General features: G+C 40.5%; 1 protein-coding gene across 10 annotated transcripts in view; it reads right to left on the reverse strand.

The window, feature by feature from the left end:
* cdc42bpa (CDC42 binding protein kinase alpha) overlaps positions 1-16,006 on the reverse strand; it is an 82,907-nt gene that overhangs the window by 50,099 nt on the left and 16,802 nt on the right. For all 10 annotated transcript variants that reach the window (XM_023347533.1, XM_023347536.1, XM_023347538.1 and 7 more), the window contains exon 3: positions 2,507-2,598. In XM_023347533.1, coding sequence (XP_023203301.1) covers positions 2,507-2,598 — 92 coding nt within the window. The remainder of the gene's footprint in view (positions 1-2,506; positions 2,599-16,006) is intronic.

Here is a 16,006-nt window from a genome sequence, read left to right on the forward strand (position 1 = left end):
CACTAGAGAGGAGGAATGAGGGAGGACAGAAGGAAAGGAGGGAGAGCAGTGATCTTGGCAGTGCCTCTCTGTTTTTGTTCTTTCCTCGACCCCTCTCTTTTCTTCCCCCTTCACCTCGACTCTGATCTTCATCTCTGTTCAAAACAAAAATCTGATCGGATTCTAGGCTGCCAATAAAAATTTCAAAGTGGTTGACTCGAAAGAACTCTATGCAGCTGAAAGAAGTACATTGCACAAACATTTCTTTTTTTTTCTTTTCTCGAACCTCTCAATATTGATAAAGCGATCTCACAGTCGGTGGGTCGGGACAAACCGCTCCATTCATCGGTGCAGATCCACTACGTCACACACCTGGCACCGTCTCTCTTCCTGCTGCTGACAATCGGAGGATGACATTAAACCGTCCTGAGCGCACACTCCCCTCCTCTGACTTTAAAATTTGTTTTTTCCTCACAGTTTGCCCTTATCTTTCCCTCCCACCACTAATTCTTTTTAAATAAATACAAAAAAACCAGTAATAATAGAAGACATCCAAAGACATTTTTCACTGATGAATAAAAACGAGGTTCCAAACTATGAGTTTGGTTCGTGTTGCCTAATGTGACTCCTGCAAAACATCTTTCACATGTCAAACTGCTGCTGGACAGCAACAAAAGAGTTTTACATAACATATGGAAATATAGGTTTGTATTTGCTTAAGTCAAATGGAGAAACTCGAGCCACTCTTACATTGTTTTCTATACTGCCATGTATGCTGGCGTATTAAAAGCAGAGGGTTTAGTGGGTGTAATTATTAGGATATCACAGAGAAAGAGTTGTAGCATCGCAAAAGTACAGGTGTTGCTCTCTGATGTGCTCCTCTGTTGAATAGTGTGTCTGTTCTGGAATCAAGGGAGTGGAAGTGGATTGGTGTTCTGCTGTGAACAGACATGGTGAATTACTTTAGTTTTTCCCTCCATATCTAAGGAACGACTGACGATGTGAAACTCGTATCTCAATGCTCCAGCAGTCTCCCCCGAGTGGTCGGGAAAAAAATTCCCAATTTAATCAGAAAGACAATCCAAACTAAGCTAATTTTATTGAAACAGATTTATTTTCAAAGAAGTTACAGTTACAATTCCTCCACAAAGTAGAAATAATTAGCAGGTGTGGGCAGACATCTGCTAATCTGCTAATAGCGGAGCCAATATTTCTATGAGCGCTTTAGCATTTTGCTAACTTTGAAAACAGTTAGTGCGCTAAGCTTCAAATAAATTAATTTTTTCGGATATATCATAAGGCACCAACTTAGCTAGCTTTCAGTTCAATAAAGTTCGACATCTGTGTTAAAGTATTACATATAACCTTTTCTTCAAGTAGTTAAGACACTTGCAGTATAGTCATGCTTTTATCTTTGATGAAAACTTTTTACACAGCAATTTCATTTCCTTTCCTCATGTTCTCCACCTGTGACGCAAGATGATCTCGAATACATCAGTGAACAGTTTCAAATCTACTAATGTCTTGTGTGCTTTCTGTCTGAATCCAAAAGACATGTCGGAGTTAGAGGAAATAAAAAAACTTGAAAATTAGTAACATCATCAGTTACATCAGTGCATCTCTACTGAAAACACCTGCGAAACACAGTCACCTCACTCCCACATACACAAACCAGAAGTCTATGTGCAAGCTCCAAAAACTTGGATTATATTTTGTACACGACGGCGGTGGTGACAAGGAATTTGCTCCAATTTGTAAAGGAATGGATTAACTATTTTAAATACTGGCCACACAGCACATCTAATTAGAGCAATACTGGTTCCAAACTACTCTTGTAAAAGACCTGACACCTTGAAAATGTCCTGTTTTAGCAGCTAAGGACTCCAATAGTTGTCCTTTCAGCATTCCTCTTCTTTGACATCATTATCTGAAACTCAATGACATGTACATTTTCTTTCAAACTCCCTCACCTCCCCAGAGGCATGGACATATAAAATGGATTTTAAAATCCCTTAAATCACACTTCCTGCTCCCTAAAGTCGTCTAATTTAGAGTAAATTCAAAGATTAGGAGCAGAAAAAGGATTCTGGGAGCTCCTTTGGGGAAGCATGTAGAGTCATGCTCAGCTGGCAGACTAACGCCACACACCGCTGATGGAATGCAAGGAAATCACTGTCAAATGCAAAAACACTCCAGTCTTCTCCCATTTGAGCAAGTAGCAATAAAGGCTTAGGATAATCTCTTCTAGACACCTGCTGACCTGGGAAATCGTCAACGCCTTAAGTTAAAACTGAGGACATTCAAAACATTTGTAGACTTTTCAAATGAAAAACAAACAAGTTTATCTCATTCAAGTCCAGTCACGGTGGTGATCATCAGGTCTGAGATGAAGCATGAAGATTGTTTCGATTCCCCTCAATGTCTTTAAAATAGATTAATCAAGCACATAACATTTCCGCTTTAGCAATAAGCGGTGGTCTGTTTTCAAAATCGGGGGGGGGGGGGAAATAACAAAATGGTCCGTTACCTCGCCGAACGCTCCTCTTCCGATAACCTTCAGGATCTCAAAGTCTTCCTTGTGCAGACGCATCTGCTTCACTTTGGAAGTGAAAGGTTTGGCTGGAGACACAAAGGAAGAAGAAAATCAAATTAATTGATTGTTTTCATTAGAATGTAAAGCAGATGACCGTCTAAATCTGCTGAGACGTACAGGAATTTAAAAAAAGCTGCAAGAACAGACTAATAAAATCAGAAAAATATTTAATGTGTAGTTATTATCTGCTCCCATTGCATGGAGTCAGCAGAATCTCCCAATATTTTAGTAATAGGTGAGAGAATAATTGATTACATACGTAATAGTTTAGTTGAAGGCCTAATCTATAAAAGGTAGACCTGTAAAAACCTTACATCTCTGAGATAAGCCCCAGAATATCACAACAAATGTAGCAGTTTCTCACTTAATCGCAAAATTATTTATTACAGCACAGGAATGTTCTATTAAATAATCAATGAGTATACCTTTAGAAAAATCAGCTCAAAACACTTTTATTTACTATTCATTAACAGAGGTGATGGTGTGTTAACAAGCGATCTGTTGGTGTAATTTATATTTTTTGACATTATTCTGCTATCAGTAAAATCTGCAGTCCCCTGCATTGTGTGTGAATAAAACACGGGCAGCTTGTAACATTTAATCATTTCCACACAAGGCCCAAAATAACCGGCTCATGAAACAATATAAAGGACAACACTCCCATATCTCGGGCTCCATGTCCTTCTAAATGGATTTTATCACAGAGTTGGTGACCACCTGGTCCTCTCTACAGTAAATGACACCGGACGCAGAGAGGCTGGATGATAACGTTTGCTATTGTTGTGCCCTCAGTTATGGTTCCTGGTGGAAAAAAAGGGATTAGGGCGGGATCTACGAGGACTGCCAACGTTCTCTCGCAAATGTTCGACAGATTTGATCTATGTTGACAGAGTCAGCATTTCCCTCATTTGTGGAGAACTATTCAGGCCACTTCCTGGTTTACTTGCTCCCAGCATGCCAAGGACAACCTGGATTGGCTGCAAGTTCACAGGGTCGGCATCCTTGGTGAACTTATATCACTTTTTAAAAATTTAATAATAACCCAACTACAAGATGCAGCGCTCGTTAGGTTTTTCAAACTTCCTGTGGTTAGTAAAAGACGGCAACTCCATGGAAACATCCTCTTGGCGTTTACAGCTACTGTGTCGTAGTAAGAGGCGTTTCACCAGTCAAGCTAATGCTCTGGCCCGTCTGTGATCCCACTGTGGCAAAACATTGTCTGGCTGCCTCAACATGAGGATGTTCTCCCACTGTGAAACAGGGAAATGCCTGCTGAAATAAAACAAACAGGTCACTCGTTGCTCAACAATCTCGCTCTCCCAGTTTTTTCCTCAAAGCCACAGCCAAGTCCGCTGACAGCCGGGGGCCACAAGGCAGAGGGAGAGTTCCTTCTAGCGCATAAAAGAAATGCCAACAACAACTCTGCCTTAGCAGGTAAGAAACACCTGACCAACGTTGGAACACTGGCCAGGTTCTGAAGAACAACCATGGGAGCACAAAAAGGTACTTGCAGAGTGCCTACGCATCTTTGTCAAATATCTGTACTTTTCCAGTATTTCTAAACTTTCCTGACCCTTTTAACCTAATTTTAGACGATTCCAACCTGAACCTACACAAAACACGAAGGAAAGAAGGAAGACTGGATGGGTCGAAGGAGGGACAGATGGACAGATGAAACTAATAAGAGACGACAGATGGACAAAAGTGTTGGAGGAAGGAAGGAAGGACGGATGGACAGATAGATAGACAAAAACATAAATGGGTGGATGGATGAACAGATGAAAGCATTAACCCTCCAGCGGTGTACAGAAATTGGGTCATTTGGGGCCCACAAGATTTTTATTCTGTGCACAGTCCAGCATGGTCAAACTGTCCCCATGTGTACTTCTACGAGGGTTTTTTTGTTGTGTGTGTGTAGTTTCAGGGACTGATGGTCTGACGGGACTGCCATGCTAAGGAAGAAAAGAAGGAAGGAAAGGACAGAGGGAGTATAGATGCACTGATGGATGGACGGATGGATGGATTGATTCACGGACAGACGGACTGATATTGCGGTCTATAATGTACAGAACATAAAATCTAAGAATACCACCAGTAGTTTAACAGTCCATTGAAATTCTCTGATTGGACAAGTTTGCAATCTGATACTTTTCACAGAAACTGATTCTTCTGTTAATTACTAGAGTAACAGCAGCTTGATCTGCAATACACACTGGCACTGATTAAACTGTTGACTTCAAAGATTTATAAACTATGTTACCAAGTATGCTTTTACCAGATCTCGTCACCATAAATTGCGACAATAAATAGTTGGACATTTTCAAGTGAGACTCTACGATCCTCCCCAGCTCTTGGCAAGAGAGTCTTGAATGCTCTCTGGGATACGGAACAATTTCCATCTATCTTTTTCTTGGCGATCACCAACTTGTTATTTCTATTTAGAGGGCTGCCTCTCTCAAACAAACTGGGTAAGTCCCCTCTGTAGTCGCACAAAGACCCACTGGTACCATTCACCCTAACATCGAGATCACACAATACCAGACACTCTTGGTATATTGAATTCTATAGCCATCATGGCAGAAACATATTCATTTTATCTCAATTTAATCCAAAGTGCAAGATCAGTAAATTATTATGAATGCCAGGATAAACTATTCACATCCTTTGAAAGTTTACACATTTTGTCACGATAAAACCAAAATGTGTTTTGGTTCTTGCATTATTAAGCCACTGTTCTATGACTTGTATAACATCCTCATTTATTGCAATAATTTCTGGGACAATTTATCATTGAGCAAAATTTGTGCCTCTCCAACTCCTCCAGAGTTAATATGAGTCTCTGAGCCGCTTCTCTAAATGTTCTCCAAACACACTCTTTTAGATGACTTCCGAAGGAAATTGGGTTTTATTTTGTTAAGGGGGAAATCAGAGAAAACTTTGTGTCCTGTTATTTCCCCTTTACGGCTATGTACTACTTTGTGTTGATCCGACACATAAAATCCCAATAAAAACCCCCATTAAAGTTTGTGGTCGTAACATGACAAAATGTGGAAAAGTTCATGGCGCATAAATGTTTTTTCAAGGCCGTGTAATTGTCAATTACACAAGTTGAACTGAGATGTAGGCCATAGAGAGGGGGAAGGAGAGAGGGGCTCTGAGAGGGGGGAATTAGTGGCTGCACGCTGACTCAGGAGCTACACTTAAAGCAGCCACATGAGAAATGCCTTTCATCTCAGAGCCAGGAGCCCACAGGCCCCTCTCCACAACAAACTTCATGTGCAAACATAGACGCACACAAATATGTGCATGCAAAGTGAAGGGTCGTGGTGCTTACACCTGACGACTAACTGCTGACTATATACTCCTCAAAGTTTGTTTTTAATCGCTGGCATATGTGGAAATATTGAGCCAATATATCAATTAATGCAGTCAACACATATAATACAGTCTGAAGCAACAACAGTCCAGATTTACCTTACGATCGGTGTGTGCGCTTTGAAAGGACATTCCGCATCACTTTCAACAGCAGACGAAATGAAAAGTACACCAGTTTGGTCAAACATCTTAGTTCATTAACAAAATATACACCTCACCTAAACACAGCAACCGTTGCTATGACACGGTGCAGCAGGAACCAATGGCAACACTCGGGAAGCCCGACTATCCCAACTTTAGCATGACTGGTATTCTTTGTTTTCCGGGTTTTGCAACGCACGGCCCAAGTGAGCCAAGACTGGAAAAAAATCTGGCATGTCATTCTGAAGGCATTGTGTGTGGTGGGGTGGGGGATAAGGCATTGATCTGCGCACAAATTGGAAGATTTACCGCATGTCGGGTGCGACACGAGGGCAGGTGTTCTCAGCGGTCGGTGTTCGGATGCAGTGGAACTGGAAAAACGTGAGCAACGCCACCTGCTCCACACGGCCAGACTGGTTTGGCCCAGAAGTATTGGAGCGCGGCTTATCGAACCCATCTCACTCCATTACCGGCAGTGGAGTCAAGAGACATTTAGTGGGAAATTGAGCAACAACAGGCGAGCGTGTTCACTCACCCAAGGCCCGGGCTTGGGTGTGTTCATGTGAAGTATGTGAACTCGTGTCTGTGCATTAGTCAAACAGCTATTACATCTAATACACAGCCATAGCGGGTGTATGTGACTCAGTGCTGGGTGGAACAAGATTCTGTGTAAATAAAGAAAAAGTCATAACCTTAAATAAATCTCTTGTTCTGGAGTAAGCGTTGCCACATGACATGGTTTGAATGTGTGTAAAAATAAATTAAGAGTGCATGCTTGTGTAAAAGGGACTGTTTGTGTGGGATTAAGTACAGACTGTGTAATGGACAGCGATGTAGACTACATGAAGAGTGAACAGAACGACCCAATGCTTCTTTATTTGATGGAGTTTCTAAAAATGTCACAATGTGTACCAACTCTAGCTCAGAAAGCTTTTCAGTGTGGGGGTGGTTAGGTTTTTTAACTCATTTAGGTAGAAAAGCAGGGAATAAATCATTTTATCTAGCAATTCGGACATATATTGCATGGTAATGATAGCCTTTAAGCTAATGTTAAACTGTCTAGATAATTTGGACTTAAAGGGAAAAGTTGACTTCCTAAATGGGTTAAGATAATGTTTCCCAAGATATTTGTGTAATTCAAGATGATGATAGCATTTCAGCTAACATTAACTTTGTAGCTAATTTGGACTCAAAAGCAATAGTTGACTTATTAAATTGGTTAAGGTAATGTTACTCAACATATGTCAACAGGATGACAGGATTTAAGCTAATTCAAAAAATAGCTTATTGAATGGATTAAATTAATGTTAAGTTAATGTTGCCAATATGATAATGATTGACAAAAACAAAACATTGATCAATATTTTAGTCAGCACATTATTTTCTTACATTTGTTTTTTTTTCCTTAAACCATTTGACCAATGTTAAGTGTATTTTTTAACTCTGAATTAGTGTGTGACATCAGTTTGAGTGTGTGTTCATGCTGACTACATCAGTCTTGTTCAGCTACAGTCATTGTGGGAAAAAGTATATGATTCACTGACAAAGCAGCCAGGTTGTAAATGTTATTTCAAGTTTTTTAAAGCTCAAATTGGTTTGAGAAAATATTTCTTGAATTTGTGTGGAAGTTCAATTCAAAAATGCGTTATCCCCAATAATTATCTAACAATTTGGAAGCATAAACATATTTACATTTCTTTGTCAAATAATGCTTTATTATAAAAAATAAAAACAGTAATGTCCAACACTCCCCCTTGTGTGTGTTAATGTGTAGACCTTTTGCAGCTGAGCAAGTTGGTCTAGGTTCATCCTGTTCCAACCACATTTAAATGTGCAGATAGAATCTGTTTGCGCTTGCTTTATGCATATTGAATAGTTTAAGTTGGACATGTTTGTTGGCATTTTATTTTGCAGTTTGCAATAAATGTGAAAGAATAACGTAAGAAAATGAAACAAAATACCTTTTTGGAGGAAAAATAATTAACGTAATTGGGTAAAAATAGATCTGGTGATAAAAAGGGTCATCGTTGCAGCCCTAATTTTCCTAAAGAGATAAGTACAAAGGTGCAAACAGAAAAAGGCTCAAATGGAAGCGGTCCAAATTACAGTGCATGTCCGAGGATTTCACCCGCACCGCTCTCTAACCCCATCCCAAAATCCTGAGTGTGACTGAGGGACATCTGGAAGCCATAATGGGTGAGGTAATGACACAAAAATGCTGCTCACAAGAAAGACAAGGGAGACAGGGAGATGGAGACAGAATAGATAGGCTTTCCAGGATCTGACACGAAGAGAGAAAACAGCAGAGAAAGGAGAGGAGAACGACCCAGGGATGGCCTTTCCCTCATTATGACCGAGGCAAGCCTGCTGCCGGTAGGAGCCAAAAGCCATAAAAAACAAATAACTGTGCCCTGTAACATAAGAAGACAAAAACATTTTAGCCCAGATTTCATCATCTCCTTTTTTATGGAGATAATTCCTCTAAAGTCTGACATTTATTCATCAAAAAAACCTTACATCTCCCCCTTTGATCGTCTGTTTACACCAAAAATCGCACCTGAGAACAACATTAAGCTGAAACTGGTTTCATTCGTTTACGGCTTTATCCACTCCCATCTGTACTGTTATGTATAATGGACAAGGTTTTCATCTACTATGAATAACAGCTGTTTTATTCCAAAGGCATGTCTAAGTTAAATAAAGGACAAGTAACTACAATTAACAGAGGGCTGAATAAATAGTCTGAGAACGTCATTAAAGGAAAAACTGAGGCGGTGTGTTTTCAACAGCCTTCTCCTAAAAAGGGAAAGCAACGCGGCGTTGGAGGCACTTGAAGTCGGCCCTTTTAGCAACTCGACTGTAAAGTAGACCAGAAAACACTCAGTAAATGAGCCAAATTACAGATTAAAACGCAACCAGGCGCTTTTATGTCTCGAGTAGAGGTTCCCCCTGCAGATGTGAGCCGGAAGGGCTCATCAGCCCCAATGAAAAGATTTTTACAATCCAGATCCACAGCCCTACACAAGTATTCACACCTTTTAAACTTCAAAGTATTTTTATTTTAATCACACCAACACAGTGTAACATCAATATTCAACCATTTCTTCCTGACTGGATGACAACAAACACTTTGAACATCAATTTTGTAACAGTCTCAATTTTATTTCTGTGCGAGCTTTGACTAGACCATCTTTGCTGTAAACCATCTCTTTATAGACTTTTTAAAGTCTGATCCGCTGGACCAGACTTTAAAAAGAGTATAGAGGGGTGGTAACCCAAGGCAACAATTTTTTGGGGGGCGTGGGGGACCAAACATGTATTTTCTATTTATTTATTTTTAATGAATGCGTGTTTTGCACATATTGTACTTTATTTACAACTCATAGGATCAAATCAATGTGTCATTTTAGATTTTTTATAAAAAATAAACCAATTAAGTATTTGAAAATTATGTCTTTATAGTCTATTTCTTTGATAGCAACGTGGAGTTATTAGCTACAGGATGCATTAAACATACATCGCATCAGTTCATATCTGCTGATGCACAGGACTAACTATTAATCTACTGAAATTTGCATTAGTAAAAGAATATTTCCTCAGTGGACAAGGCACCAAAACTGGCCCCAGTTAGGGGGCCACATCCCTTCACCACAGTCGGAAGACTTTGGTTGGTAGAACTGTATTTTATTTATGGGTATCAGAGTAATTACATGATTGTATTTTATTAATTTACAATCACCTGATGAACGATTATGTTCTTGGAAATTATACATTTTTCTATACTATTTGGTGTGGAGGCTTTATATAAGCCCATTGGATTGTTGCCCTTTCCTGCACTTTTATTTTTTGTCTTTTAACATCTTTAATCTGAATTTTAATTGTGAAAAGTAAACTAAACTAAAAATTTTTAAAAAGCATGTCATGTTTCAGATTTTCCAAAAACCATCTAATATTTTCCTAACTGTTGCCACTTTGTGTTGGTCTCTATGCCATACACATCAAGCACTATTTAACGCTTCAAGTGACATGTCGAGGGACGGCGACAAATATTTGCTCATCCATCAGGAATCTCGAATATGAAGCATTACACTCATTAAGGCGCCATAAATCCATCAGAGACAAACGGAGGATGACTTCTATACTATGTAAACATGCTTTAGAGCATTAAATTGCATTAAACGCAAGACTGAACGCCAGCGACACCAGAATTCCCAGTGGTGTCGGCCTGCAGAAACCCCTTGGGCCCCCTCTGCCCCACCGCAGCAAACCACATATTCCACTCAATGCGATGTTCTTCACATCTCAGTTTGTCTCTCTTTCTGCATCATATCACGCTCTGTCACAATAATGAGAGGGCAGGGCTGGTCGGAGGTTTCAAAACTGAACAATCTGTGCCCCCACAGCGTTAAAACACACAAACAGGATGTTCCTGAAATATTAAGGAACCACAAACGGCAAAAGAAAACGAAGGAGGAGGAGGAGGAGAGAGGCGTGACTGGGGCCAAAACAATGGAGGAGATCCGGTGTGAAACAGTTTGAAGCCTGCTGCGGAGCGTGTGGAAAGCAAGCCGTTTCTGGTTTGTGTGAGGAAAGTTTTTTCCCCCCTCGACTTCAAAGGGTTCTCCAAGACGGCGCGTAGACGCGTCCAACCCACGCCGCAAACCAGCCGATTTTAACGGCTCTGTCAACGCAGCCATCTGATGCCATCTGAAGATAAAGGGTGTCGGGATCCTTACACCTTCGCTTAGCTTGACGGACGATTCGCCACTCTGTTGGAGATGCTGCGTCGCTTCCTCCGCTACGGACGTCGATACGTCTCATGTTGCACAACTAACCTTTCAGATCCACTACTGATGAATCTAGATATTTCAACAACCAAATCAGATCTTTCTGGAGAACAAATCTGCACTTTATGATTCCGCGTGTTTTGATAATAATCTAGCACAAACATTTTTGCTGCTGGAAGCCGTGTGCCCTGCTCAGAACACGCTGAACTGCTCAGTGTTCAGCAGCTAGATCAACCATGGCTTCTGGGACATCTGGCATTTGGATAATGAAGGAGATCTTTGTGACACTTGCCAAATATATAACACTATAGTTGCATTCAATTGCAAAAGTGTTCATACCAACGGAAACACAAGCTTTAATGGACTTTATTGGGTGTAAGACCAATACAATCAAGTTAGGTCTGTCACTTTAAGCAATAAATCTATAAATCGCATGGTAAATTAAAACAAACTCAATTACTTCAATTTGCATGATTTATTGCCTTTGTCTTTTTTCTTGTTCTACTAAAAACCGGATGACAAAACTCTTCAGTCTGATGCATATCTGGGTTACAGCATACATGTGGAAGAAGAACATGAAGTCCAAAATCAAACCTTATGGACTTTATGTAAATAGCTTTGTGTGGCAGAAAACTAACACACTAACTTATTAATAAAACCCAACTTAAAGATACAGTATTATATATATTACATGCAGGCACATAGTGCCAATTTATACCACAATCAAGCAACTGTTAACTTTGGATAAAAAAACTACAACGTATACATTACACGAATGCAAAATTAGCAAAGATTTACCCATCAGTCAGCGACATTTGCAATAGGTGCGGACAATCGCCAGCTAACCATACCCACATGCTTTGGGCGTGCCCAAAGCTGATAGGGTATTGCAGTAACATTTTTAAAACACTAAGTCAAGCATATAATCAGACAATTCTCCCCAATCCATTATCGGCTATATTTGGCATCCCTCCAGACCTGGACCTTTCGCATTCTTTGAAACAAGCCCTAGCCTTCACTACGCTTCTGGCTCGAAGACTTATTCTACTTAGATGGAAGCTAAACGTCCCCCTGTCTCATGACCACTGGATTAGAAAAGTTCTTTACAACCTGAAGCTGGAAAAACTCAGATTTTCACTGAAGGGTTCCACCAGTAAATTTATGGAGACCTTTCCTATCTGTAGTGGGTACCATGACTTTGCTACCTGACTCAGAAGAAAATTAAATTATCTGTAGGCCTTCTCATCGATATCCAGTTCTTTTGTTCTTAACCAATATATATTCTTCGTCTTAGAATTTTTTCTACTCTTTATTTGGAATTTATTTGTATATTTATTTAATTTACTATTATGTACGTATAAATATATATTCATTTATTTACTTATTATCAATATTATTATTTTTTCTTTATTTATTTCTTTCTCTGCCTCCTTTGGAATGTGTGTGGATGTGTGTGTGTGTATGTCGTGTTGCTAGAAGCTCCTGCAGGGATTGGATCTCTGCTGGCTGTTTGTCTTGTGCTTAGACCTGGACAGGGTGCGTTTGGTGGGGGGGGGGGGTGGGGGGGGGGGGGGGTTGGGGAGAAATCAGCTCGAACTTTTTTCTCTATGTATACCTACTGTGTTTTCATTGTACTAATGATTGATGTATGTCACGCTGTAAAATTCAATAAAGAAAGTCGGAGAAAAAAAATACAACGTATGTCAAATATGGCTTAATAGAAATTTGACTTCATAATTTGCGCCTTGAAATTGGGCCTTTGTCTCTTCCTGAAACTCCACCTTCAGGAAGTCATCACAAAATCACCCCTCTATTAACATTTAACCACATTTATACATAACTCCTCAAAAGAGCTCAGCTGATGTGCAGTTCTACCAAGTGTTTGCTAATTGCTGCTGGCTAGTCTGAAGGAGTTAAGTGGGTGAGTCAAGAGGAGAGCTGCTTTGACGCGGGGGCTTGAGAACTGCAGCTCCGAGAAGGAGCTTCCACCTTGAAGGCAAAGCTAGGTCCAACCAGACATTTTACACAGTTGGTTGCCATGGAGATTTAAGTATTTCTCAAACGTGCATGAAAGAATCAAGCCAACTCTGCAGGTATGTTTCTGATGAGGGAATAAAAATATAATACGATGTAAAGCTCAAAAAGTAGATTTTCAATAATATTGTCCCTTATCCCTTTGACACAAACATTAAAGGATTGGTTCCCGATCCAATCAGAACAAAGAGATGGCAAAACCTTCTCTCTGGATGTGTAAAGGCAGTAGATATACTCCAGAAGACTTGTAGCTTTACAAGCAGCAGCAGGTGGTTCCACAAAGTGCTGACTGGATAGATATAAATACATTTCCATTTGTACTAGATTTTGAAAACCTTTCCCTACGTCTTCCCATTCGTCCATCCCTTAAAACCCCAATAAAATACATTAAGGTGGCTGTAACACTAATACTCTTTAGAGTCGAGGGGTATGAATCCTCGTCCACGTCACTGTAGGTTTTCTGCAAAGCACCTCTGAATAATTAAGTTGGCCTCAGCAGAAAAATATAAATATCCGTATCTGACAACATTAGTCAGAGCATAATTCTATCATGTGTAAAAAGTCGGGCTGCTTTCCCTGGAATATCTTCTCTTGAGAGAGACAATAAGTTGCGTTCACCCCGTATCCAACTCCACATTACACAGAGATGCTTGCTGCGGCGGAGACTGCCAGAGGAACAGACACTGACAGCTGTATGAATCTTCATCTTTTACTGCCAGCAGCAGGAACACTTGCTGCTCAGTCCAGGGAACAATCGTTTTTATAGGAGTCTTCTTAGAGGCTCCGTGAGCCAGAGCCTCTATATCAGCCTGAAAGATGCGGCAGGGGGATGAGGAAAGTTGGGAGGAGGAAAATCTACTCTGTGGTTACGAGAGCCGGGGCTTTGGAATACCGGGTACGGGCTGTGGGAATGTTCCGGAACATGATGGCTGTTTTCCAACAGTAAGGGCAGAAAAACTCAGAACACAGAGACCTTCTTAACTTCCACCAACACCTTCGTAAACCTAAGTATCAAAACTTTCACTGCCAGTTGGTCTCTTGTACTGTCACGCCAAAGCACAGCGGGTTCCCTATTCCCTTTTCTGGGCTCATTCTCGCAGTTTGCCCTCCCCTTAGCAGCCTGTGGAAAATGAGGGGGGGTTGCTTACAGCTCTCTGCGGCTCAACTGGTACAGCTCAGCACTGACGCTGCACCTTTTAAGGATTTGATTCCCATTGGGCCACCCATACTATAAATGGATCCAGACAAATGGATGAAAGAGAGCGCTTGCTGTCCGTTTGGGAGGCCTTCGAAGCGGCGAGCCGGATGGAGGCTGTCAGATTGGTTTGGACGTGTTTAATGTTCAGGGTGACAAAGATGGTGAAATTAAAAGTGGACAGGCGTCAATCCGATACCAATATTTGTATCGGTCCTGATGTTGAAAGAAAATTCTAGATTGGGTATCGGTGACAATCCATAAGGGCATTTCTACTCAGTCTAATTCTATGTTTGTGCTCTGAGTAACGTCATGCTTTATTATTTACAGTTAGTTAGTTAGTTAGTTCCCTAATTGCACTTTCTGAATCAATTGAAAGAAGGTTGCAGTTTATTTTTTACATGTTTGATGAAGATAGTCAATATATTGATTTTGTCGGTGTCATTATTTATTTTACAATTGGCTGTTATACTCTTAATTGCGCTCACAGTTTTTATATGTTTGACCAAACTTGTGAAGCTCTTGGTGTGTTTAAGTGTGCTGTACCGCTGTTGAGTTATCGAATGAATTTGTAATTCAGCATTGTTTATCTGCATCGGTTCAAGTCGGCCGACACCAAACATCTGGTATCAGTGGATCAGTGCTTCCCCAGTTAAAAAGGTTTGGGGAAAAACAGAGAAATATCACCGGACACATTAACCCAAGATATTTTCTATTCAGCGTGAAGATATGTTCATAGTTCAGGCTCTCTGTGGCTATATGTGTCGTGACAGCAGTAACCCAAGATCTCTTTCATTCACAAGAAACCTGCCCAGCTAGATGTGCTTGACTTTGGAGGCGACAGGAAAGACCCGAGGGGACGACAAGCACAGACAACAACACAAAACCAGCCAAGAACAAGTAACCAACAGGATATCTACATATTAAACAGAGGCTGGCTGGTTCTTTGCAAGCTTTGGTGTACTACAATCTATTTGCATCATAACTGCATAAAAATAATGACATCTTAAGAAATGTAGGACATGGTGAAATAATAATTAACTACTTCCAACTGAACTGAAACAATCAAAGGGTTATTGGACCATGTCTAGACACTCATGGTCTGTTATTTTAAAAACTTAATCCGAATATAACAAGGACAAACCCAGACAGATACTATTGTATATGAAGGCATATCAGCTGTTCCTGCACGTTGCCTCAACAGAACAAGACTTGGGTTGGTGCTGCCCTTGTCATTCCTTAACCATTGTGACTAGAGGTGTGAAGATCGATGGTCCAGCGATCATAACCGTACGACTTTCGTGAAAAAGTATATTAACGGTGTTCGCCGATCACTGTCTCTTGTTGCCGATCACAAAAACTGATCACATGTATCTATCACTGTGCAACAAACCAATGTCAACTTACGACAGAAAAATATGTAAAACTACATAAACAAAATAAATTTAATATGACATTTAAAAAGCAAGCACTTGACAGAGTACAGCTATATTGAGGCTCACTGCAGGAAAAGACAGACGTAGCGCTCAGACAGCAGGTAAAGCAGAGCACAGCTGCCGACACTCACCCAGATGAGCATGACGGTCAGAAAGCTGAGCAAATAACTCAAACAATAATTTAAATCATCGGGCTAGAGATGTGAGACGTTGGGTTCTGCTCATGTTGTCGGACCGCCGCTACAGCTAGGAAACTTGGGTTTCAGCATCTTGCTTGAGGACACTTCAACAAGCAGTAGATGAAGCTGGAACGGAGCCAAAAACCTTCCAATTGACAGGTGACCCATTTTTTTCTATGAGCAAAATCTGTAAGGGTTTGTGGCTTTTAATGCCAACTGTGCTAATTGCTAACATAAGATGCTAAAGACTAAAACAAAAGCTTTAGAGAGAATGCTCTCTCACATTC

This window comes from Xiphophorus maculatus, chromosome 15, assembly GCF_002775205.1.
Source record: "Xiphophorus maculatus strain JP 163 A chromosome 15, X_maculatus-5.0-male, whole genome shotgun sequence".
NCBI classification, from domain to species: Eukaryota; Metazoa; Chordata; class Actinopteri; order Cyprinodontiformes; family Poeciliidae; genus Xiphophorus; species Xiphophorus maculatus.